Here is a 27605-nt window from a genome sequence, read left to right on the forward strand (position 1 = left end):
CCTGTTGTGTTTGTGTTTGTAAATATGGAACCCAAACATCCATCTGAATCTTCTACTCCACACTCAGCAGTTGAACGGAAGAAAATGTCTCTGACCTTAGAACTTGAAGCTAGAAATGGTGGATGGAGTAAGCATGGGTCCTGATTGGAGCACGCCATGATATTGCTGGCGGATCAGTCTTGCAGTTATCACCATTGTGTGCAGATCTGCGCTACTTGTGTGATTTGGGTATGCCTGCTAGTATGATTTTCCCCTAACTCGCTGGGTTTTTTGTTGATATGGCATCCAAACATCAAGCAACATCTTCTACCCGAGAAGCTGCAGTCAAACTGAAGGGAACCTCTCTTACTTTAGAAATCTGAGAAATAACACACTGATGCTGATGAGGGAGCATCAGTGCTTGGATGTGCTTACATCCTTGGTGAATCTCTGATCCACAACATAAAGATGAATGCAAGGAAAGCTTGAAGTGCTGTAACCTACTTCTCCACTGTCTCCCAAGATAATCACAAGGGTTAGAAATTTACTTATGGAGAAGATGCTGTCATTATACATAGAGCATGAGATGAAGAAGAATTGCAGCATCAGTAAGCCTCAGGTCTAAAGCTACAAAGATCTTTAAACATCTTTGTAAAAAAGACAGTGTAGCTGAGCCAGACCCATTTCAAGCAAAAAAAGAATGGTTAGATAAGTTTATTCAATGTCAGAAGCTACTTAACATGAAATCAATGAGGGGAAGGAATATGCCAGTGCTATGTGTGATTTCTCTTTTTGCAAGGTTTTGCAGCTGACAATCCCAGCATGCAGCAAGGAATGGGCAGTTTCTGACTTATTTGATATATTAAATATAGAACTCAAGTAATTTCTTTTATCTGAAGTGCTGATTTCACCAAGCATTGTAGAAAACAGAAGCTTTGCTGTTGTTTGTTTTATCTTGAGTACAAGTATACTTGGAGACTATGACTAGCATTAGGTGCCATGATATGGCAGTGTCTATACTCTCATTATTTTTCTTATGTTTTTTATATCTTTTTCTTGAATGGTTCTGGATCATTTGATTAAAGGAAAGCAAATGTAACAATGAAAGTTTAGAATGACCACAGGTGCAAAAGTATTGATAATGAAAATAATGTAATGATAATAGCAATGATAATTATAATGATAATAATGATAATGATAATAATGATGATAATGATAATAATGATAATAATAATGATAATGATGATGATAAAGATAATGATAATAATAATAATAATAATGGGTAGAGTTGTGCACAGGAGGGTGGATGTGCTGGAAATGAGATGTTTGAGGACAATATGTGGTGTGAGGTGGTTTGATCGAGTAAGTAATATAAGGGTAAGAGAGATGTGTGGAAATAAGAAGAGCATGGCTGAGAGAGCAGAAGAGGGTGTTTTGAAATGGTTTGGGCACATGGAGAGAATGAGTGAGGAAAGATTGACCAAGAGGATATATGTGTCGGAGGTGGAGGGAACGAGGAGAAGTGGGAGACCAAATAGGAGGTGGAAAGATGGAGTGAAAAAGATTTTGAGTGATCAGGGCCTGAACATGCAGGAGGGTGAAAGGCAGGCAAGGAATAGAGTGAATTGGATTGATGTGGTATACTGGGGTCGACGTGCTGTCAATGGATTGAATCAGGGCATGTGAAGCATCTGGGGTAAACCATGGAAAGTTGTGTGGGGCCTGGATGTGGAAAGGGATCTGTGGTTTCGGGCATTATTGCATGACAGCTAGAGACTGAGTGTGAACGAATGGGGCGTTTGTTGTCTTTTCCTAGCGCTACCTCGCACACATGAGGGGGAAGGGGGATGTTATTCCATGTGTGGCGAGGTGGCGATGGGAATGAATAAAAGCAGACAGTGTAAATTGTGTGCATGTGTATATATGTATATGTCTGTGTGTGTATATATGTGTACATTGAGATGTATGGGTATGTATATTTGCGTGTGGGGATGTGTATGTATATACATGTGTATGGGGATGGATTGGGCCATTTCTTTCGTCTGTTTCCTTGCGCTACCTCGCAAACGCAGGAGACAGTGACAAAGCAAAATATAATATAAATAATAATTATATATTATATTTATTATTTCTTTATTATACTTTGTCGCTGTCTCCCGCGTTAGCGAGGTAGCACAAGGAAACAGACGAAAGAAAGGCCCAACCCACCCACATACACATGTATATACATACACGCCCACACACGCACACATACATACCTATACATCTCAATGCATACATATATATATACACACTCAGACATATACATATATACACCTGTACATAATTCATACTGTCTGCCTTTATTCATTCCCATCGCCACCCCACCACACATGAAATGACAGCCCCCTCCCCCCACATGTGCTCGAGGTAGTGCTAGGAAAAGACAACAAAGGCCCCATTCGTTCACACAGTCTCTAGCTGTCATGTATAATGCACCGAAACCACAGCTCCCTTTCCACATCCAGGCCCCACAAGACTTTCCATGGTTTACCCCAGATGCTTCACATGCCCTGATTCAATCCATTGACAGCACGTCGACCCCAGTATACCACATCGTTCCAATTCATTCTATTCCTTGCACGCCTGTCACCCTCCTGCATGTTCAGGCCCCAATCACTCAAAATCTTTTTCACTCCATCTTCCACCTCCAATTTGGTCTCCCACTTCTCCTTGTTCCCTCCACCTCTGACACATATATCCTCTTGGTCAATCTTTCCTCACTCATTCTCTCCATGTGACCAAACCATTTCAAAACACCCTCTTTTGCTCTCTCAACCACACTCTTTTTATTACCACACATCTCTCTTACCCTTTCATTACTTACTTGATCAAACCATCTTACACCACATATTGTCCTCAAACATCACATTTCCAGCACATCCACCCTCCTCCACACAACTCTATCTATAGCTCATGCCTTGCAATCATATAACATTGTTGGAACCATTATTCCTTCAAACATACCCATTTTTGCTTTCCAAGATAACGTTCTTGACTTCCACACATTTTTCAATGCTCCCAGAACTTTTGTCCCCACATCCACCCTATGATTCACTTCTGCTTCCATGGTTCCATCCACTGCCAAGTCCACTCCCAGATATCTAAAACACTTCACTTCCTCCAGTTTTTCTCCATTCAAACTTACCTCCCAGTTAACTTGTCCCTCAACCCTACTGTACCTGATAACCTTGCTCATATTCATATTTACTCTTAGCTTTCTTCTTTCACACACTTTACCAAACTCAGTCACCAGCTTCTGCAATTTCTCACCCGAATCAGCCACCAGCGCTGTATCATCAGTGAACAACAACTGAGTCACTTCCCAAGCTCTCTCATCCACAACAGACTGCATACTTGCCCCTCTTTCCAAAACTCTTGCATTCACCTCCCTAATAACCCTATCCATAAACAAATTAAACAACCATGGAGACATCACACACCCTTGCCGCAAACCAACATTCACTGAGAACCAATCACTTTCCTCTCTTCCTACACGTACACATGCCTTACATCCTCAATAAAAACTTTTCACTGCTTCTAACACCTTGCCTCCCACACCATATATTCTTAATTACCTTCCATAGAGCATCTTTATCAACTCTATCATATTCCTTCTCCAGATCCATAAATGCTACATACAAATCCATTTGCTTTTCTAAGTATTTCTCACATACATTCTTCAAAGCAAAACACCTGATCCACACATCCTCTACCACTTCTGAAACCACACTGCTCTTTCCCAGTAATAATGATGATAATTTTTTTTTTTTTTTTTGCCGCTGTCTCCCGTGTTTGCGAGGTAGCGCAAGGAAACAGACGAAAGAAATGGCCCAACCCACCCCCATACACATGTATATACATACATCCACACACGCAAGTATACATACCTACACAGCTTTCCATGGTTTACCCCAGACGCTTCACATGCCCTGATTCAATCCACTGACAGCACGTCAACCTCGGTATACCACATCGATCCAATTCACTCTATTCCTTGCCCTCCTTTCACCCTCCTGCATGTTCAGGCCCCGATCACACAAAATCTTTTTCACTCCATCTTTCCACCTCCAATTTGGTCTCCCACTTCTCCTCGTTCCCTCCACCTCCGACACATATATCCTCTTGGTCAATCTTTCCTCACTCATTCCCTCCATGTGCCCAAACCATTTCAAAACACCCTCTTCTGCTCTCTCAACCACGCTCTTTTTATTTCCACACATCTCTCTTACCCATACGTTACTTACTCAATCAAACCACCTCACACCACACATTGTCCTCAAACATCTCATTTCCAGCACATCCATCCTCCTGCGCACAACTCTATCCATAGCCCACGCCTCGCAACCATACAACATTGTTGGAACCACTATTCCTTCAAACATACCCATTTTTGCTTTCCAAGATAATGTTCTCGACTTCCACACATTCTTCAAGGCTCCCAGGATTTTCGCCCCCTCCCCCACCCTATGATCCACTTCCGCTTCCATGGTTCCATCCGCTGCCAGATCCACTCCCAGATATCTAAAACACTTTACTTCCTCCAGTATTTCTCCATTCAAACTTACCTCCCAATTGACTTGACCCTCAACCCTACTGTACCTAATAACCTTGCTCTTATTCACATTTACTCTTAACTTTCTTCTTTCACACACTTTACCAAACTAAGTCACCAGCTTCTGCAGTTTCTCACATGAATCAGCCACCAGCGCTGTATCATCAGCGAACAACAACTGACTCACTTCCCAAGCTCTCTCATCCACAACAGACTTCATACTTGCCCCTCTTTCCAAAACTCTTGCATTCACCTCCCTAACAACCCCATCCATAAACAAATTAAACAACCATGGAGACATCACACACCCCTGCCGCAAACCTACATTCACTGAGAACCAATCACTTTCCTCTCTTCCTACACGTACACATGCCTTACATCCTCGATAAAAACTTTTCACTGCTTCTAACAACTTTCCTCCCACACCATATATTCTTAATACCTTCCACAGAGCATCTCTATCAACTCTATCATATGCCTTCTCCAGATCCATAAATGCTACATACAAATCCGTTTGCTTTTCTAAGTATTTCTCACATACATTCTTCAAAGCATACACCTGATCCAGAAATCCTCCCCTCCTTGTATTTTTTTAACTTTTTAAAATGGGAAACAGAAGAAGGAGTCACACTGGGAGTGCTCATCATCCTCCTCGAAGGCTCAGACTGGGGTGTCTAAATGTGTGTGGATGTAACCAAGATGTGAAAAAAGGAGAGATAGGTAGTATGTTTGAGGAAAGGAACCTGGATGTTTTGGCTCTGAGTGAAACGAAGCTCAAGGGTAAAGGGGAAGAGTGGTTTGGGAATGTCTTGGGAGTAAAGTCAGGGGTTAGTGAGAGGACAAGAGCAAGGGAAGGAGTAGCAGTACTCCTGAAACAGGAGTTGTGGGAGTATGTGATAGAATGTAAGAAAGTAAATTCTCGATTAATATGGGTAAAACTGAAAGTTGATGGAGAGAGATGGGTGATTATTGGTGCATATGCACCTGGGCATGAGAAGAAAGATCATGAGAGGCAAGTGTTTTGGGAGCAGCTGAATGAGTGTGTTAGTGGTTTTGATGCACGAGACCGGGTTATAGTGATGGGTGATTTGAATGCAAAGGTGAGTAATGTGGCAGTTTAGGGAATAATTGGTATACATGGGGTGTTCAGTGTTGTAAATGGAAATGGTGAAGAGCTCGTAGATTTATGTGCTGAAAAAGGACTGGTGATTGGGAATACCTGGTTTAAAAAGCGAGATATACATAAGTATACGTATGTAAGTAGGAGAGATGGCCAGAGAGTGTTATTGGATTACATGTTAATTGACAGGCACACGAAAGAGAGACTTTTGGATTTTAATGTGCTGAGAGGTGCAACTGGAGGTATGTCTGATCATTATCTTGTGGAGGCTAAGGTGAAGATTTGTATGGGTTTTCAGAAAAGAAGAGTGAATGTTGGGGTGAAGAGCGTGGTGAGAGTAAGTGAGCTTGGGAAGGAGACTTGTGTGAGGAAGAACCAGGAAAGACTGAGTACAGAATGGAAAAAGGTGAGAACAATGGAAGTAAGGGAAGTGGGGGAGGAATGGGATGTATTTAGGGAATCAGTGATGGATTGCGCAAAAGATGCTTGTGGCATGAGAAGAGTGGGAGGTGGGTTGATTAGAAAGGGTAGTGAGTGGTGGGATGAAGAAGTAAGATTATTAGTGAAAGAGAAGAGAGAGGCATTTGGACGATTTTTGCAGGGAAAAAATGCAATTGAGCGGGAGATGTATAAAAGAAAGAGACAGGAGGTCAAGAGAAAGGTGCAAGAGGTGAAAAAAAGGGCAAATGAGAGTTGGGGTGAGAGAGTATCATTAAATTTTAGGGAGAATAAAAAGATGTTCTGGAAGGAGGTAAATAAAAAGGGTAAGACAAGGGAGCAAATGGGAACTTCAGTGAAGGGCGCAAATGGGGAGGTGATAACAAGTAGTGGTGATGTGAGAAGGAGATGGAGTGAGTATTTTGAAGGTTTGTTGAATGTGTTTGATGTTAGAGTGGCAGATATAGGGTGTTTTGGTCGAGGTGGTGTGCAAAGTGAGAGGGTTAGGGAAAATGATTTGGTAAACAGAGATGATAATAATAATAATGATAATGATAATGATGATGATAATAATGATATTAATGAGAAGCAAGTGTTTTGGGGGCAGCTGAGTGAATGTTTCAGTAGCTTTGATGCACAAGACCTGGTTTTGGTGATGGGTGATTTAAATGCGGAAGCGAGCTATGTGGCATTTGAGGGTATAATTGATGTACATGGGGTATTCATTGTTGTAGATGGAAGTGAAGACCTTGTAGATTTGTGTGCTGAAAAAGACTGGTGATTGGGAATACCACGTTTGAAAAGAGAGATATACATAAGTATACATGTGTGAGTGGGAGAGATGGTCAAAGGACATTATTGGATTATATGTTAATTGATAGGCATGTAAAGAAGAGACTTTTGGATGTTAATGTACCGAGAGGGGCATCTGGATGGATGTCAGATCACTATCTTGTGGAGGCGAATGTGATGATTTGTATAGGTTTTCAAAAAAGAAGAGAGAATGTTGGGGAGAAGAGAGTGGTGAGAGTAAGTGAGTTTGGCAAGGAGACCTGTGTGATGAAGCACCAGTAGAGATTGAGTGTAGAACAGCAAAAGGTGAGAGCAAATGACATGAGGGGATTAGGTGAGGAATGGGATGTATTTAGAGGAGCAGTGATGTCATGTGGAAAAGATGCATGTGGCATGTGAAAGGTGGGAGTTGAGCACATTAGAAAGGGTAGTGAGTGGAGGGTTGAAGAAGTAGAGTTGTTAGTAAAAAAGAAAAGAGAGGTGTTTGGACAATACTTACAAGGAAGGAGTGCAAATGATTGGGAGATGTATAAAAGAAAGTGGCAGGAGGTCAAGAGAAAGATGTAAGGGTTGAAAAAGAGGGCAAATGAGAGGTGGGGTGAGTGAATGTCATTAAATTTCAGAGAGAATAAAAAGATGTTTTGGAAGGAGGTAAATAACGTGTATAAGACGAGCAAATGGGAACATCAGTGAAGGGGGCAAGTGGGGAAGTAATAACAGGTAGTGATGAAGTGAGCAGGAGATGGAATGAATATTTTGAAGGTTTGTTGAATGTGTTTGATGATAGAGTGGCAGATATAGGGTGTTTTGGTCAGGGTGGTGTGCAAAGTGAGAGGGTCGGAGAATGGTTTGGTTATGGGAGAAGAGTTAGTGAAAACTTTGCAGAAGATGAAATCCAGCAAGGTGGCTGGTTAGGATGGTATTGCAGTGGAATGAATTAAAAAAGGGGGTGATTGTGTTGTTGATTGGTTGGTAAGGATATTCATTGTATGTATGGACCATGGTGAAGTGTCTGAGGATTGGTGGAAAGCATGGATTGTGCCATTGTACAAAGGCAAAGGGGATAAAGGTGAGTGTTCAAACTACAGAGGCATAAGTTTGTTTAGTATTCCTGGGGAATTATATAGGAGGGTATTGATTGAGAGGGTGAAGGCATGTACAGAGCATCAAGTTGGGGAAGAGCAGTGTGGTTTCAGAAGTGGTAGTGGATGTGTGGATCACGTGTTTGCTTTGAAGAATGTACGTGAGAAATACTTAGACCAAAACACCCTATATCTGCCACTCTATCATCTAACACATTCAACAAACATTCAAAATACTCACTCCATCTCCTTCTCACATCACCACTACTTGTTATCACCTCCCCATTAGCCCCATTCACCGATGTTTCCATTTGTTCTTACACACTTTATTTACCTCCTTCCAAAACATCTTTTTAATCTCCCAAAAATTTAATGATGCTCTCTCACCCCAACTCTCATTTGCCCTCTTTATCACCTCTTGCATCTTTCCCTTGACCTCCTGCCTCTTTCTTTTATACATCTCCCAGTCTTTTGCACTATTTCCCTGCAAATCCCGTCCAAATGCCTCTCTCTTCTCTTTCACTAATAATCTTACTTCTTCATCCAACCACTCACTACCCTTTCTATTCTACCCACCTCCCACGCTTCTCATGCCGCAAGCATCTTTTGCGCAAGCCATCACTGCTTCCTTAAATACATCCTATTCCTCCTCCACTCCCCTTACGTCCTTTGCTCTCACCTTTTTCCATTCTGCACTCAGTCTCTCCTGGTACTTCCTCACACAAGTCTCCTTCCCAAGCTCGCTCACTCACACCAGTCTCTTCACCCCAACATTCTCTCTTCTTTTCTGAAAACCTCTACAAATCTTCACCTTTGCCTCCACAAGATAATGATCAGAAATCCCTCCAGTTGCACCTCTCAGCACATTAACATCCAAAAGTCTCTCTTTCACACGCCTATCAATTAACACATAATCCATTAACGCTCTCTGGTCATCTCTCCTACTTACGTACATATACTTATGTATATCTCTCTTTTTAAACCAGGTTTTCCCAACCACCAGTCCTTTTTCAGCACACAAATCTACAAGCTCTTCACCATTTCCATTTACAACACTCAACACCCCATGTACACCAATTATTCCCTCAACTGCCACATTACTCACCTTTGCATTCAAATCACCCATCACTATAACCAGGTCTTGTGCATCAAAACTACTAACACTCACTCAGCTGCTCCCAGAACACTTGCCTCTCATGATCTTTCTTCTCATGCCAAGGTGCATTTGCCCCAATAATCACCCATCTCTCTCCATCCACTTTCAGTTTTACCTATATCAGTCTAGGGTTTACTTTCTTACACTCTATCACATACTCCCACCACTCCTGTTTCAGGAGTAGTGCTACTCCTTCCCTTGCTCTTGTCCTCTCAGCAACCCCTGACTTTACTCCCAAAAGATTCCCAAACCACTCTTCCCCCTTACCCTTGAGCTTCATTTCACTCAGAGCCAAAACATCCAGGTTCCTTTCCTCAAACATACTACCTATCTCTCCTTTTTTCTCATCTTGGTTACATCTGCACACATTTAAACACCCTAATCTGAGCCTTCAAAGAGGATGAGCACTCCCCACGTGACTCCTTCTGTTTCCACTTTTAGAAAGTTAAAATACAAGGAAGAGAGGGTTTCTAGCCCCCTGCTCCCGTCCTCTTTAGTCACCTTCTATGACACGTGAGGAATGCGTGGAAAGTATTCTTTCTCCCCTATCCCCATGGATAATGGTGATAATGATATGATAATGATAATGATGACTAATGATTTTTTATCATCATATGTCTCTTGATGATATCTTGCTATCACAGAATGTGGCAAATGTGTATGAAAAACCCAGTAATGATAATGATAACGATAGTAATTATTGATGATTATGAATAATGGTTTCTTGAATTTACTGCAACCAGTGATTGTAAGTGTATAGAAAATGCACACAATTATAGGCAGTGGGGCCTAAGTAAAAGAGGGAGATTAAACAGAGACTTATACAAACAGAGGGATGGTAATCTGATAATTGTTGATGAATTTCATAAGATTTGAGAAGGGAATGCTCTTGGAGCGATATGGACTCAGTGTGGTTGTGGTACCATAGTATGACCTGAGGGACAAGGAATCTCAGGTGGCAGGAAGCACCGGTGGTGAAGGTGATGCAATATCTTCCCCTAAACTACTAGACAAGGTCTAGATGATGGTTGGAGAGTCAGGAGGACTGTAATGCTGAGCACCTCTTGATAAGTAGTGTAAAAGGGACTTAGGAAGATTTTGCATGCCCTTTTCTGCACCTGTTCTGCATAGAAATATGATGTCATAAGTCTAGATTTTAAGGATGCATATTAGCATATGCCAGTTCAAGCTAGGAAGGGGATGGTCATGGTTTTCTAGGTGGGTAAGAAAATTATGTTCACACTTAACGATGCCTTATGAGCTTGGCTTATTGTCAGTTATTTTTATCAGGTTAATTTCTGCCCCCTTGTAATCAGACTTATCACCTCTAAAGTGTTAGCATTAGCATATCTCAAAGAATTTGCGAATACTATGTAGTAGATTCAGAAGGATATGTGATGCTAAATTGCTTATTCATAGATGTTTTTCCAGAAAGAAGGCATCATGTTGAATATGTGAATATCTTAAATTGTTCCAGATCAGAAGTTTGGCTTAGGATCATTGTATGCTCCTAGATTCTAGCAGACATGTGTCTAGCTTATACACAGTATGACAAGTACCCTAAACACATGTTGTTGACTATATGTTACATCTCTTAGATTTGTGATACCAGGTCATTTGCTCAGCATGTGTTTCGGATATATACATATTTGCCCCAAAACACATAATTAAGGGAACATTGTGTTGTTAGAGATTTCTGTCTTTGCATAGTCAATTGTTAACCATTAGGTTGCCTCTTCTGTAATGTTTTGGACAGAAAAGTTTGTTCTTTTCAAGTCTAGCATTGAGAATAGTTTACTTCTAATTAACCAAAGCTAGTTTTAGGAGTGCATTAGTGCATATTTAAAAATGGCAACAGACCAGTAGTTTTCCCTGACAGATCCCAGTTTAGGCTTTTGTTTCTTGAACAAGATTGTAAGATCTTGGAAATAAAGTACCTTGGGGTATGATTGTTGATATGGGTTATAAAGTGATGAAAATTTTGTGTCTTGAGACAGTACTTAGCCAGGTTTCCTTATTCTTTGCCTGGAAGGTTTGGGTTGGGCTTAACCTGAAAAGAGAACTAGCTGTAATTGGGGGAAAGTTGAGTCTCCATATAGTTTTATTTTGTATGAGAGTGGTTCATAGGTTCTGCTTCACAGTAAAGAATGCTTGCCTTCTGACATGTTTCAATTAAACATCAGCCTACATGGAACCAGGTTTTTCATATCCTCAGTCTCTTACCCCTAGGAGGAAGTCTTGACTTGAAACTAGTGAATGCGATGTGACATTTAGTCATTATTTGCCTTGATGATGCCTCGGATCAGCTGAAAAAAATATGCTTTTTGGGAGAAGAACATGCTTTTGATATGCCAGATTCTCGTTAGGAGATCTCTTGCCTGCTCATATTTCAGAAACAGGGTCCTCATGTGATCAGAGAGTCAGCATTAAGTCCTGAATGACTCCATCTGTCACCCTTAGTCATCCTCAGAACTTCCTTATTAAATCCATTCTTGTGGTACCAGCTTATAAATCTTAGTTTATCCTTGGTCTCCTGTGTGAGAGAGTGTCAGGCCTTTTGGACTTGACTGCTCCAGCATTAAGTTTTAAAAGTGTGTCCGATGTCTCAGCAGACAAAGGAGCTGACAAGCCACAGTTGGATGAGAATAAATTTCTTAAAGTGTCAACTGAAGTCCTTTGCAGAGACAAGAAATTCTATCTTTTATGAGCAATCTTTTAGCTTAACTTTGTAGAAAAGATTTTAAGGTATGCTCTTAAATAGTTGTAAAACCCTTGTGTGCAAGCATTTAAGCTTCATCTGTTCTTAAGACTGTTGTGTAGGATGGAAGATGTAGCTTCTCCTAAGGAGATGGAACCAATAGAATTTCAGCAGTTTTTCCTCTATGGAAATCTCTTCTCTATTCATGTGATCATTAAAAGATGCATGAGAGAAGGCAAGGTGATTTATAAACAGGTTAAGAAAAACATTGAATGATCACAAAAAAGGTATTGCAAGACTGTTTCCTTCAAGGTTCCCCAGGCATTTGTTTAAGACTAAAGGCTCTGTTGATGCAGAAGTAGAGACCTTTAAGAGGAATACCACAATGTGGAAGCAGTACTCGGGTAATCAGTCCGAAACTACCAGTTCTAAGAAAATCCCTCATGGCAGAGCACCGGTAACAGCAGGATAACCATAACGGCTTCATAGTAATTCAGGGGAAGCAGAAGGCTGCCTTCAGTAATTTTAAGGGTTTTAAGGATTTCAACAAATAGTCCTTTTTGAATATTGTAATAAGGTCTTATTTGTTTATAGAATAATTCATATAACCCTCTCTTGGAAATTAAGAGGCCAAGTCCCAACTCTCCTCTCAATGGACTAGGTTATAATTTTTGTTTTCTTTGACTTATTTTAAGTATTTCTTAAGAGCGATATTTTATATTGATCTGAGTGTTGATGTTCATGCATGAGGTTTACACCTCAATTGATGGGACAGTCATCCAGACTGCTTCCACCTTGAATTCATTAATTTGTTTTGCCAATCTGGACGTGATCACTCACCAGTAATTTAAGTTGAGATCAGTTCATATCCCTGTGTTGATGGTCATGCATGAGGTTTACACCTCAATTAATGGGATAGTCATCCAGACTGCTTCCACTTTGAATTCATTAATTTGTTTTGCCAATCCTTATGTGACCACTCACCACTAATTTAAGCTGAGATCAGCTCATATCCCCGTATCATTAGTAGGAGAGGCAAAGACAGACTCAAGAGGTCTAAGGTCTCATGCCTTGAATATTTTTTTTTATTATTATTTTGCTTTGTCGCTGTCTCCCGCATTTGCGAGGTAGCGCAAGGAAACAGCAGAAAGAAATGGCCCAACCCACCCCCATACACATGTATATACACACACGTCCACACATGCAAACCTACACACACATACATCTCAATGTACACATATATATACACACACAGACACATACATATATACCCATGCACACAATTCACACTGCCTGCCTTTATTCATTCCCATCGCCACCTCGCCACACATGGAATACCATCCCCCTCCCCCTCATGTGTGCGAGGTAGCGCTAGGAAAAGATGACAAAGGCCCCATTCGTTCACACTCAGTCTCCAGCTGTCTTGCAATAATGCCCGAAACCACAGCTCCCTTTCCACATCCAGGCCCCACACAACTTTCCATGGTTTACCCCAGACGCTTCACATGCCCTAATTCAATCCACTGACAGCACATCAACCCCAGTATACCACATCAATCCAATTCACTCTATTCCTTGCCCGCCTTTCACCCTCCTTGCCCGCCTTTCACCCTCCTGCATGTTCAGGCCCCGATCACTCAAAACCTTTTTCACTCCATCTTTCCACCTCCAATTTGGTCTCCCACTTCTCCTCGTTCCCTCCACCTCCGACACATATATCCTCTTTGTCAATCTTTCCTCACTCATTCTCTCCATGTGCCCAAACCATTTCAAAACACCCTCTTCTGCTTTCTCAACCACGCTCTTTTTATTTCCACACATCTCTCTTACCCTTACATTACTTACTCGATCAAACCGCCTCACACCACACATTGTCCTCAAACATCTCATTTCCAGCACATCCACCCTCCTGTGCACAACTCTATCCATAGCCCACGCCTCGCAACCATACAACATTGTTGGAACCACTATTCCTTCAAACATACCCATTTTTGCTTTCCGAGATAATGTTCTTGACTTCCACACATTCTTCAATGCTCCCAGGATTTTCGCCCCCTCCCTCACCCTATGATTCACTTCCGCTTCCATGGTTCCATCTGCTGCCAGATCCACTCCCAGATATCTAAAACACTTTACTTCCTCCAGTTTTTCTCCATTCAAACTTACCTCCCAATTGACTTGACCCTCAACCCTGCTGTACCTAATAACCTTGCTCTTATTCACATTTACTCTTAACTTTCTTCTTCACACACTTTACCAAACTCAGTCACCAGCTTCTGCAGTTTCCCACATGAATCAGCCACCAGCGCTGTATCATCAGCGAACAACAACTGACTCACTTCCCAAGCTCTCATCCACAACAGACTTCATACTTGCCCCTCTTTCCAAAACTCTTGCATTCACCTCCCTAACAACCCCATCCATAAACAAATTAAACAACCTTGGAGACATCACACACCCCTGCCGCAAACCTACATTCACTGAGAACCAATCACTTTCCTCTCTTCCTACATGTACACATGCCTTACATCCTCGATAAAAACTTTTCACTGCTTCTAACAACTTGCCTCCCACACCATATATTCTTAATACCTTCCACAGAGCATCTCTATCAACTCTTTCATATGCCTTCTCCAGATCCATAAATGCTACATACAAATCCATTTGCTTTTCTAAGTATTTCTCACATACATTCTTCAAAGCAAACACCTGATCCACACATCCTCTACCACTTCTGTACTTAAGAATAATTTTTGATCATGGATTGTTCCTCTACAGAACTTAATTAGGGATTTCATTATCCTCAATATGTAAAATTCTGTGGCTCCTGGCGTACTGCTCGACTTATGATCATGTTGAGGTCATCTCACCATCCTGTCGTTAGAAGCCCAGGGTAAAGTGGCTCTGAAAATATTTTTTTGGAAGCCCTGTTCTGTGAAGCTTTGGGAATAGAAAGAAGAGTTTGTGAAATTCGTGCAGTTTTTAGACAAAGGAGTGAGCTTCAGTTTGAGGATCTTCTTTTATGGGTGAGGGTTAATCTGACCTCAGTTTTCTTTTATGGATGAGAATCAATCTAACCAAAAATTATTACTAGAATTGAGTATGTTAAATCAGGAATAAACTCATTTTAGTCAATTCTAGTAAAGATTCTTCTCAGGAATGTAAGCCTGTAAGTCTAAAGCAGAACCCAAAGAGGTTTTGTGTACACAGAAAATTGCTTAAGAGAACTTTTGTTTGGTCTTCAGGCTTCTTTAAGCCTTTCTAAGCAAGGTAAATTTCCAATTAGATCAGGAGGTTGATTTTTTTTTTTATAGCCAGGGCTGTCTGTTAAAGTCCACAATGCAAGGATAGTTTTTTCTTCTTTGACTTTTCTGAAGGAACTTCTCATTACATGAGATTAGCAAGAGGTTAGAGCTTATTGCTGGCAGAACAGTATCGTTAAGAATGTGATCAGATATCATTAAGAGTAGGTGCTTTCTTCCCATTAAGTTTCTTTTCATATTGATACTTCATATTGATATCAGATACTCATTAGGCTTTGTTCACTGGGAAGAATTTTAGGTTTTAAAGGATAAATCACTTTCCTACTTTACACAAGAGTCTTGTGAGCATTCGTTTATATTGTCTTCCCTTCCTTCCCCTTTTTCCTTTTCAAGAAACCATTTCTTTATTCAGAACACAAATACGTCTAAGACACAGATGCCTTTGGTTAGTCAAGGATATGGGGAGAATAATGACTTGGTACCACCTCATCTCTACTTTGTGATGATGTAAGGTCTGGGTGGGTTGCTGTAATCATTGTGTCCTGCCATCCTCATGTGGTTTATTGTAGTTGAATGAGTGGAATCATCCTGGATACACCTTATTTTGGAGGTAAGAATTAAAAAGAAAACAGCTAGTGCTTCCTCAGATGTTCATGCAGCTTTGCCTGTGGTAGAGGAATTACTTTTCTTCCTGGAAAACCTACAATTTATGATACATATACTCTTGTCATATATATATATAACTAAGATAAAGGGACTTTTACTTTAGGTTTTAGGATTTTCATGTAATGATTTTTGTTTGATATTTGTAACTTGTGTTAAGAGTTATCTTAAAGAATGTGAGCTTCATTCATCCTGATTTTTGTGATGTATTAGGTTATAAAAGGAAAAGACGGATTTTTTCTTAAATGCATGCTAGATATGTTAAGTGGAAGTGTATTTGTATTTGAGGTTTTAGGTCTTTTCTGTAAAGAGCTTTGTTTCTCATCTTAAAGCAGAAAGGTAAACTTAAATGGGGTCAATTTCAGTCATTTTATGACGTACTGCATAATTGATAGGTAAGTGTGTTTTAGCTGAAAATATAACTTCGTGTAAGTTTATGGAGATCTTGAAAGTATTAGTTAAATATATCAAGGAACTTAACATTGAACTGTGAATAAATATTTTTTAATATTTCTTTATTGATACCTCATCATAATTTTTCCTTGCATCTTTCAAATGGGCATTGTGTTGGCTGTCCATTTTGTGCATGCTTCCAGTTTATTGTTCATTTACTAGCATATTTTGATTACATATTGACCATTATAGTGCTTTTTTAGGTAAAAGAATTAAATGTGTGACACTGAGGGTTAATGATGTATTAATGTTACAGGGCAGTAAAGGTAAGAAGCCAGAAATAGCATCTGTTCTAGCTCCTTATGATGCAACAAGCAGTAATCAGCTTAGTCTACAACGAGGACAGCTGGTTATGATCCGCAAGAAGACTGCATCAGGCTGGTGGGAGGGAGAACTGCAGGTACAAATTTTTTTTCAAGGAGTTTAAGTGAAGCACAGATTATGTAACCATATGCTTGGTGAATTGACTAAAGAGAAGTTCACTGTACTCTTTCCCTGTGCACTTCATTTTAGTTACTGCCTCTGTACAGTTAGTGATTACCTTTCGTTAACATTGCGATTGAATATGTAGCATATAAGGGTAATATTTACAGAATTTCCACTGGCTAGCAGTGTGGTTCCTGAACGTTGATTGATGTTTTAAACTGGTAGATATATGGAAACTGAATGCATAGTCTTACTTTTGGAGGATTGTTTTCAGATACATATAGAAATTTTATTTCCAGGCTAAGGGCAAGAAACGTCAAATTGGATGGTTCCCTGCCACTTATGTAAAGGTTTTAGGGGGTTCTTCTCGTTCCACACCAGTCTCAATGGAGCTGACAAATCGCGAGGATGCACCTCCAAATGATGTTCAAACCCCACCAAGTGCACCCACCTCAGTAACACAAGTTACTATTACTCCACCTACTGATGAACCCATGAAAGGTCCCAATGATGCTTCAAATGGTAAGAGTTCCATCCTTTAAGAAGTATTGCATAGGTGAGAGTAGGTGGTGATATTAGTGAGTAGTTTGAAACAATGGTGAAAGTGCACCATGGCTATTTAGTGTCACATTGGTTATTTGATACTTTGACGGATGTGGCACCCCTTGAGAGTGAGGTTGGGTTGTAATATTGTAAAGCTGGACTGTGTTAGATCAAATCGTAAGGTGCTACAGTTGATGTATGCAGATGAGAATTTTCTTTTAGGTGAATCAATGAGAGCTGCATAGGGTGGTAGGCTACTAAGTTGGTGTGTATGGGAGGAGGACATTGAAAGTAGAACATAGATTTTTCGGCCATGTAAGGATAGTAGAGGTGGATAACTTGTTCTTGACACTGCCTTGCTCATGTGAAAAATGGCGAGCATGTATAAAGAAATATATGTATATTTTCATACTTGATCTCTGTTTCCCACACTGGTGGGGTAGTGCCAGGAAACAGACAAAGAAAGGCACATCTGCTCATATGAACACTTATATGCACATATTTACACACACATACATATGCTAATGCAGGAAATGGCGATCAAGTATAATAAGAAATAAGTGAAATATATATGTAATATGGCATGCAAGGAATAGAGTGAATTGAAATGATGGGGTATACTGGGGTCAACGTAATGTCAATGGATTGAACCAGGGCATGTGAAGCGTCTGGGGTGAACCATGGAAAGTTCTTTGGGACCTGGATGTGGAAAGGGAGCTGTGGTTATGGTGCATTATACATGACAGCTAGAGACTGAGTGTGAATGAATGTGGCCTTTGGTGTCTTTTCCTAGTGCTACCTCGTGCACATGCGGGGGGAGGGGGCTGTTATTTCGTGTGGCGGGGTGGCAACGGGAATGAATAAGGGCAGCAAGTATGAATTATGTACATGTGTATATATGTATATGTCTGTGTGTGTGTATATATATATGTATGTATACGTTGAGATGTATAGGTATGTATATGTGCGTCTGTGGACGTGTATGCATATACATGTGTATATGGGTGAGTTGGGCCATTCTTTCATCTGTTTCCTTGCGCTACCTCGCTAACGCGGGAGACAGTGACAAAGTAAGAAAAAAAGATGATTTTTTTCATTATTATACTTGATTGCTGTTTCTCGCATCAGCAAGATACCACCAGGAAACTGACAAAGAACAGCCCATCCATTCATATACAAATATATGTACATAAACACCCATACATACACATTTACATATGCATACATATACACACATACATATGCTGATGCAGGAAATGGTGATCAGTTATAATAGAAAATATTTTATTTTATTTTATTTATTTCTTATATTATACTTAATCGCCATATCCTACATCAGCAAGGTAGTGCAAGGAAACAGATGAGGAATGCCCCAACCCACACACACACACACACACACACACACATATATATATATATATATTTATTTATTTATTTTGCTTTGTCGCTGTCTCCCACATTTGCGAGGTAGCGCAAGGAAACAGAAGAAAGAAATGGCCCAACCCACCCCCATACACATGTATATACACACACGTCCACACACGCAAACATACCCATACATCTCAATGTACACATATATATACACACACAGACACATACATATATACCCATGCACACAATTCACACTGCCTGCCTTTATTCATTCCCATCACCACCTCGCCACACATGGAGTATCATCCCCCTCCCCCCTCATGTGTGCGAGGCAGCGCTAGGAAAAGATGAGAAAGGCCCCATTCGTTCACACTCAGTCTCCAGCTGTCATGCAATAATGCCCAAAACTGCAGCTCCCTTTCCACATCCAGGCCCCACACAACTTTCCATGGTTTACCCCAGACGCTTCACATGCCCTGATTTAATCCACTGACAGCACGTCAACCCCGGTATACCACATCGATCCAATTCACTCTATTCCTTGCTTGCCTTTCACCCTCCTGCATGTTCAGGCCCCGATCACTCAAAATCTTTTTCACTCCATCTTTCCACCTCCAATTAGGTCTCCCACTTCTCCTCGTTCCCTCCACCTCTGACACATATATCCTCTTGATCAATCTTTCCTCACTCATTTTCTCCATGTGCCCAAACCATTTCAAAACACCCTCTTCTGCTCTCTCAACCACGCTCTTTTTATTTCCACACATCTCTCTTACCCTTACATTACTTACTCGATCAAACCACCTCACACCACATATTGTCCTCAAACATCTCATTTCCAGCACATCCACCCTCCTGCGCACAACTCTATCCATAGCCCACGCCTCGCAACCATACAACATTGTTGGAACCACTATTCCTTCAAACATACCCATTTTTGCTTTCCGAGATAATGTTCTCGACTTCCACACATTCTTCAGTGCTCCCAGGATTTTCGCCCCCTCCCCCACCCTATGATTCACTTCCGCTTCCATGGTTCCATCCGCTGCCAGATCCACTCCCAGATATCTAAAACACTTTACTTCCTCCAGTTTTTCTCCATTCAAACTTACCTCCCAATTGACCTGACCCTCAACTCTACTGTACCTAATAACCTTGCTCTTATTCACATTTAGTCTTAACTTTCTTCTTTCACACACTTTACCAAACTCAGTCACCAGCTTCTGCAGTTTCTCACATGAATCAGCCACCAGCGCTGTATCATCAGCGAACAACAACTGACTCGCTTCCCAAGCTCTCTCATCCACAAGACTTCATACTTGCCCCTCTTTCCAAAACTCTTGCATTCACCTCCCGAGCAACCCCATCCATAAACAAATTAAACAACCATGGAGACATCACACACCCCTGCCGAACCTACATTCACTGAGAACCAATCACTTTCCTCTCTTCCTACACGTACACATGCCTTACATCCTCGATAAAAACTTTTCACTGCTTCTAACAACTTGCCTCCCACAACAAATATTCTTAATACCTTCCACAGAGCATCTCTATCAACTCTATCATATGCCTTCTCCAGATCCATAAATGCTACATACAAATCCATTTGCTTTTCTAAGTATTTCTCACATACATTCTTCAAAGCAAACACCTGATCCACACATCCTCTACCACTTCTGAAACCACACTGCTCTTCCCCAATCTGATGCTCTGTACATGCCTTCACCCTCTCAATCAATACCCTCCCATATAATTTACCAGGAATACTCAACAAACTTTTTTTTTTTTTATTATACTTTGTCGCTGTCTCCCGCGTTTGCGAGGTAGCGCAAGGAAACAGACGAAAGAAATGGCCCAACCCACCCCCATACACATGTATATACATACGTCCACACACGCAAATATACATACCTACACAGCTTTCCATGGTTTACCCCAGACGCTTCACATGCCTTGATTCAATCCACTGACAGCACGTCAACCCTGGTATACCACATCGCTCCAATTCACTCTATTCCTTGCCCTCCTTTCACCCTCCTGCATGTTCAGGCCCTGATCACACAAAATCTTTTTCACTCCATCTTTCCACCTCCAATTTGGTCTCCCTCTTCTCCTCGTTCCCTCCACCTCCGACACATATATCCTCTTGGTCAATCTTTCCTCACTCATTCTCTCCATGTGCCCAAACCACTTCAAAACACCTTCTTCTGCTCTCTCAACCATGCTCTTTTTATTTCCACACATCTCTCTTACCCTTACGTTACTCACTCGATCAAACCACCTCACACCACACATTGTCCTCAAACATCTCATTTCCAGCACATCCATCCTCCTGTGCACAACTCTATCCATAGCCCACGCCTCGCAACCATACAACATTGTTGGAACCACTATTCCTTCAAACATACCCATTTTTGCTTTCCGAGATAATGTTCTCGACTTCCACACATTCTTCAAGGCCCCCAGAATTTTCGCCCCCTCCCCCACCCTATGATCCACTTCCGCTTCCATGGTTCCATCTGCTGCCAGATCCACTCCCAGATATCTAAAACACTTCACTTCCTCCAGTTTTTCTCCATTCAAACTCACCTCCCAATTGACTTGACCCTCAACCCTACTGTACCTAATAACCTTGCTCTTATTCACATTTACTCTTAACTTTCTTCTTCTACACACTTTACCAAACTCAGTCTCCAGCTTCTGCAGTTTCTCACATGAATCAGCCACCAGCGTTGTATCATCAGCGAACAACAACTGACTCACTTCCCAAGCTCTCTCATCCCCAACAGACTTCATACTTGCCCCTCTTTCTAAAACTCATGCATTTACCTCCCTAACAACCCCATCCATAAACAAATTAAACAACCATGGAGACATCACACACCCCTGCCGCAAACCTACATTCACTGAGAACCAATCACTTTCCTCTCTTCCTACACATACACATGCCTTACATCCTCGATAAAAACTTTTCACTGCTTCTAACAATTTTCCTCCCACACCATATATATATATATATATATATATATATATATATATATATATATATATATATATATATATATATATATATTTTTTTTTTTTTTTTTTTTTGCTTTGTCGCTGTCTCCCGCGTCTGCGAGGTAGCGCAAGGAAACAGACGAAAGAAATGGCCCAACCCACCCCCATACACATGTGCATACATACATCCACACACGCAAATATACATACCTACACAGCTTTCCATGGTTTACCCCAGACGCTTCACATGCCCTGATTCAATCCACTGACAGCACGTCAACCCCGGTATACCACATCGATCCAATTCACTCTATTCCTTGCCCTCCTTTCACCCTCCTGCATGTTCAGGCCCCGATCACACAAAATCTTTTTCACTCCATCTTTCCACCTCCAATTTGGTCTCCCACTTCTCCTCGTTCCCTCCACCTCCGACACATATATCCTCTTGGTCAGTCTTTCCTCACTCATTCTCTCCATGTGCCCAGACCATTTCAAAACACCCTCTTCTGCTCTCTCAACCACGCTCTTTTTATTTCCACACATCGCTCTTACCCATACGTTACTTACTCGATCAAACCACCTCACACCACACATTGTCCTCAAACATCTCATTTCCAGCACATCTATCCTCCTGCGCACAACTCTATCCATAGCCCATGCCTCGCAACCATATAACATTGTTGGAACCACTATTCCTTCAAACATTCCCATTTTTGCTCTCTGAAATAATGCTCTCGCCTTCCACACATTCTTCAATGCTCCCAGAACCTTTGCTCCCTCTCCAACCCTGTGACTCACTTCCGCTTCCATGGTTCCATCCACTGCCAAGTCCACTCCCAGATATCTAAAACACTTAACTTCCTCCTTAACTTCCTTAACTTCCTGCTTCTTCAAAGCAAACACCTGAACCACACATCCTCTACCACTTCTAAAACCACACTGCTCTTCCCCAATATGATGCTCTGCACATGCCTTCACCCTCTCAATCAATACCCTCCCATATAATTTCCCAGGAATAATGCACCAAATCCACAGCTCCCTTTCCACATCCAGGCCCTACAAACCTTTCGATGGTTTACCCCTGATGCTTCATATGCCCTGGTTCAGTCCATTGACAGGACATGAACCCCAGTATACCACATCGTTCCAATTCACTCTACTCCATGCACAACTTTCACCCTCCTGTATGTTCAGGCCCCAATCGCTGAATATCTTTTTCACTCCATCCTTCCACCTCCAATTTGGTCTCCTGCTTCTCCTTCTTCCCTCCACCTCTGACACATATGTCCTCTTTGTCAATCTTTCCTCACTCATTCTCTCCATTTGTCCAAACCATTTCAACACATCCTCTTCTGCTCGCTCAACCCACTCTTTTAATTACCACACATCTCTCTTACTCTTTCATTACTTACTTGATCAAACCACCTCACACCACATATTGTCCTGAAACGTTTCATTTCCAACGCATCCACCCTCCTCCGCACAACCCTATCTATAGCCCATGCCTCACAACCATATAACATTGTTGGAACCACTATTCCTTCAAACATACCCATTTTTGCTCTCTGAAATAATGCTCTCGCCTTCCACACATTCTTCAATGCTCCCAGAACCTTTGCTCCCTCTCCAACCCTGTGACTCACTTCCGCTTCCATGGTTCCATCCACTGCCAAGTCCACTCCCAGATATCTAAAACACTTAACTTCCTCCAGTTTTTCTCCATTCAAACTTACCTCCCAATTAGCTTGTCCCTCAACCCTGCTGAACCTAATAACCTTGCTCTTATTCACATTTACATTTGCTATTTCATGTGTGGCGGGGTGGTGATGGGAATGGATGAGGGCAGTAAGGATGGATATGTACATGTGTATATATGTATACATCTGTATATGTATATGTATGTATACATTGAAATGTATATGTATGTATATGTGCGTGTGTGGGCGTTTATGTAGATACTTGTGTATGTGGGTGGGTTGGGCCATTCCTTGTCTGTTTCTCTATGCTACCTCATAAATGCGGGAAATGGCGGTTAAGCATACTAATAAAAAAAAAATTATTAAAATGTTGATATATACATATTTTCCGAATTTCAAATATTGTAATAAATTTGTCATTTTCTTTAAGGATTTGCAGAGCAGGTGGAGGCATTATATCCCTATACTGCAATGAATGATGATGAACTTACCTTTGAGGCTGGTGCCATTATCTCGGTGATTGATAAGGAGGATGCAGCTTGGTGGAAAGGAACCCTTGAAGGTGCTATAGGTGTATTCCCTTCCAACTATGTTCAGCCATACACTGGTGCCTCTTCTCTAACCAATGTGGGAACTCCAGATGGGGAAGACTCATTGTGTTGTAAGTAGATAAATTTCTACTCATTATTCTTTTTCTAATATTTTCATAAAGTTATTATTTCATATACTGATTAATTTGTTGGAAACTAGTAGGATAGATACGTCCTAGATATTGAGTATTTGAGCTAAATATGTTGTTAACATGTGTGGTTCACTCTGAATAAGAACTTTTTAATGTTCAACAGTTTTTTTATTTTGATGATTATTCATATTAGTTTTATTATAAGTTTAGATAGTGCCATGTACAAAGTCATTGAGAATGAATATATGGGTTTTATTATTCATATCTATCTGTCTCTTTGATGCCTGTTCCTTCCGGGAACTCCCATCAAGGGGTGGCCATGGCAAAAGAGTTTCCACTTATCCCTGTCCTTACATGCCTCCTTTGCATACACCATTCCACACATTCTTCCTCAGTTTCTTTCCCTCCAGTATTCCTCCACCCTATTTTCCCATGTCACAGGTGGTCTTCCACTCACACCAACCCCTTTAATTGTAATATCATACACTCTGTTTGTAAACTCCCAGTCTTGCATTCTTTTCACATGCCCAAACCACTTCAAAGTATTACATTTCACCCATTCAACCACGCCACAATTCACACCTTTTGCATTCCTCGCCGTACTACATCTCTCATAAACCTTTTCATTTCTTTCTTCATTCAGTCTAGTTACATCACATGCTCTTCTGAAATAGCTCATTTCCACTGCCTGGATTCTTGATCTCTGTGCCTCATTCCACGCCCATGAATTTAGCTGCATGTGTCGGGGTTGGCAGGACTATGCTGTCCCTTAATCCTCTCTTCAATTCCACGCTTATACATCTACCCTTCATTATTCTATTAAAGGACCCAATGACTCTTCTACCCTGTACTGCTCTCTCCCTTATCTCTCCTTCCATATCACCACACTTACCCAAGACAGCTCCCAGGTACTTAAATTCCCTCACTTCTTCCAGTCTTTTTCCCCCCATATCCATAGAGTAGTTTAGTACACTTTCTTCTTTCACTCTATAAGGTTTTACAAAATCTTTACTTTGTCTCTGTTTCCTTTCAAACACCATTACTTTACTTCTACTTTCATTTACCTTCATTCTCTCCATCCACTCTTATGCATGCATTTTCTCGCCTATACACCATTCAACAGTTGTCTCCTTATACCATATAACCTTAACACATCCCAGAAAGCATTCCACTCAGCTCTGTCATATGCTTTCTCCAGATCCATGAAAGCTGCATAGAGCTTCTTACCTTTTGCTAAATTCTTTTTCATGGTCATCTTGATACAAAAATCTGATCCACACATCCCCTTGCTCTTTACTTGTTCTGCATTTAGGCACTTCCATCACTTTGTCAATTGATATTCTTGCATATGCTTTTTCCGGTATACTTAACAGACTTTTTTTTTTTTTTGCTTTGTCGCTGTCTCCCGCGTTTGAGAGATAGCGCAAGGAAACAGACGAAAGAAATGGCCCAACCCACCCCCATACACATATATATACATACGTCCACACACAGCAAATATGCATACCTACACAGCTTTCCATGGTTTATCCCAGACGCTTCACATGCCCTGATTCAATCCACTGACAGCACGTCAACCCCGGTATACCACATCAACCCCGGTATACCACATCGATCCAATTCACTCTATTCATTGCCCTCCTTTCACCCTCCTGCATGTTCAGGCCCCAATCACACAAAATCTTTTTCACTCCATCTTTCCACCTCCAATTTGGTCTCCCACTTCTCCTCGTTCCCTCCACCTCCGACACATATATCCTCTTGGTCATTCTTTCCTCACTCATTCTCTCCATGTGCCCAAACCATTTCAAAACACCCTCTTCTGCTCTCTCAACCACGCTCTTTTTATTTCCACACATCTCTCTTACCCTTACGTTACTTACTCGATCAAACCACCTCACACCACACATTGTCCTCAAACATCTCATTTCCAGCACATCCATCCTCCTGCGCACAACTCTATCCATAGCCCACGCCTCGCAACCATACAACATTGTTGGAACCACTATTCCTTCAAACATACCCATTTTTGCTTTCCGAGATAATGTTCTCGACTTCCACACATTCTTCAAGGCTCCCCGGATTTTCGCCCCCTCCCCCACCCTATGATCCACTTCCGCTTCCATGGTTCCATCCGCTTAACAGACTTATTCCCCTATAATTGCTACATACATCCTTTGCACATTTTCCTTTGAATAAAGGAACGATAATAGCTTTCACCCAATTCTCAGGCACAACCCTCTGTTTCCATGCTAAATTACCTACAAGATGCATCCACTCTTATCACACTTTCTCCTACATAAGTATTTCACCCATAATCCCATCCACTCCATGTGCCTTTTCTACTTTCAGCCTCATTATTGCCCTTCTTACCTCCCTTTTATTATTATTATTGTTAGTTTTATTTATTTATTTATTTTGCTTTGTCGGTCTCCCGCATTGTTAATATATTTATTTATTTATTTTATTTACTTTGCTTTGTCGCTGTCTCCCGCGTTTGCGAGGTAGCGCAAGGAAACAGACGAAAGAAAATGGCCCAACCCACCCCCATACACAATGTACACACACACACGCCCACACGCAAATATACATACCTATACATCCCAATGTACACATATATATACACACACAGACACATACATATATACCCATGCACACAATTCACACTGTCTGCCCCTATTCATTCCCATCGCCACCCCGCCACACATGGAATACCATCCCCCTCCCCCCTCATGTGTGCGAGGTAGCACTAGGAAAAGACAACAAAGGCCCCATTCGTTCACACTCAGTCTCTAGCTGTCACGCAATAATGCCCAAAACCACAGCTCCCTTTCCACATCCAGGCCCCACACAACTTTCCATGGTTTACCCCAGACACTTCACATGCCCTGATTCAATCCACTGCAGCACGTCAACCCCCGGTATACCACATCGATCCAATTCACTCTATTCCTTGCCCTCGTTTCACCCTCCTGCATGTTCAGGCCCCGATCACACAAAATCTTTTTCACTCCATCTTTCCACCTCCAATTTGGTCTCCCACTTCTCCTCGTTCCCTCCACCTCCAACACATATATCCTCTTGGTCAATCTTTCCTCACTCAATCTCTCCATGTGCCCAAACCATTTCAAAACACCCTCTTCTGCTCTCTCAACCACGCTCTTTTTATTTCCACACATCTCTCTTACCCTTACATTACTTACTCGATCAAACCACCTCACACCACACATTGTCCTCAAATATCTCATTTCCAGCACATCCACCCTCCTGCGCACAACTCTATCCATAGCCCACGCCTCGCAACCATACAACATTGTTGGAACCACTATTCCTTTAAACATACCCATTTTTGCTTTCCGAGATAATGTTCTTGACTTCCACACATTCTTCAAGGCTCCCAGGATTATCGCCCCCTCCCCCACCCTATGATTCACCCTATTATTATTTTTTTTTTTTTTTTTTTTTTCATACTATTCACCATTTCCCGCATTAGCAAGGTAGCGTTAAGAACAGAGGACTGGGCCTTAGAGGGAATATCCTCACCTGACCCCCTTCTCTGTTCCTTCTTTTGGAAAATTGAAAAAAAAAAAAAAATGAGAGGGGAGGATTTCCAGCCCCCTGCTCCCTTCCCTTTTAGTCGCCTTC

At 41.4% G+C, this 27605-nt stretch overlaps 1 protein-coding gene across 12 annotated transcripts in view; it reads left to right on the forward strand.

The window, feature by feature from the left end:
- Positions 1 to 27605, forward strand: part of LOC139762542 (intersectin-1-like) — a 382245-nt gene that overhangs the window by 161109 nt on the left and 193531 nt on the right. For all 12 annotated transcript variants that reach the window (XM_071687542.1, XM_071687546.1, XM_071687541.1 and 9 more), the window contains 3 exons: positions 16495 to 16638; positions 16964 to 17186; positions 23709 to 23939. In XM_071687542.1, the coding sequence (XP_071543643.1) occupies positions 16495 to 16638; positions 16964 to 17186; positions 23709 to 23939 (598 nt within the window). The remainder of the gene's footprint in view (positions 1 to 16494; positions 16639 to 16963; positions 17187 to 23708; positions 23940 to 27605) is intronic.

The sequence above is a fragment of the Panulirus ornatus genome, chromosome 43, assembly GCF_036320965.1.
Source record: "Panulirus ornatus isolate Po-2019 chromosome 43, ASM3632096v1, whole genome shotgun sequence".
Lineage (NCBI taxonomy): Eukaryota > Metazoa > Arthropoda > Malacostraca > Decapoda > Palinuridae > Panulirus > Panulirus ornatus.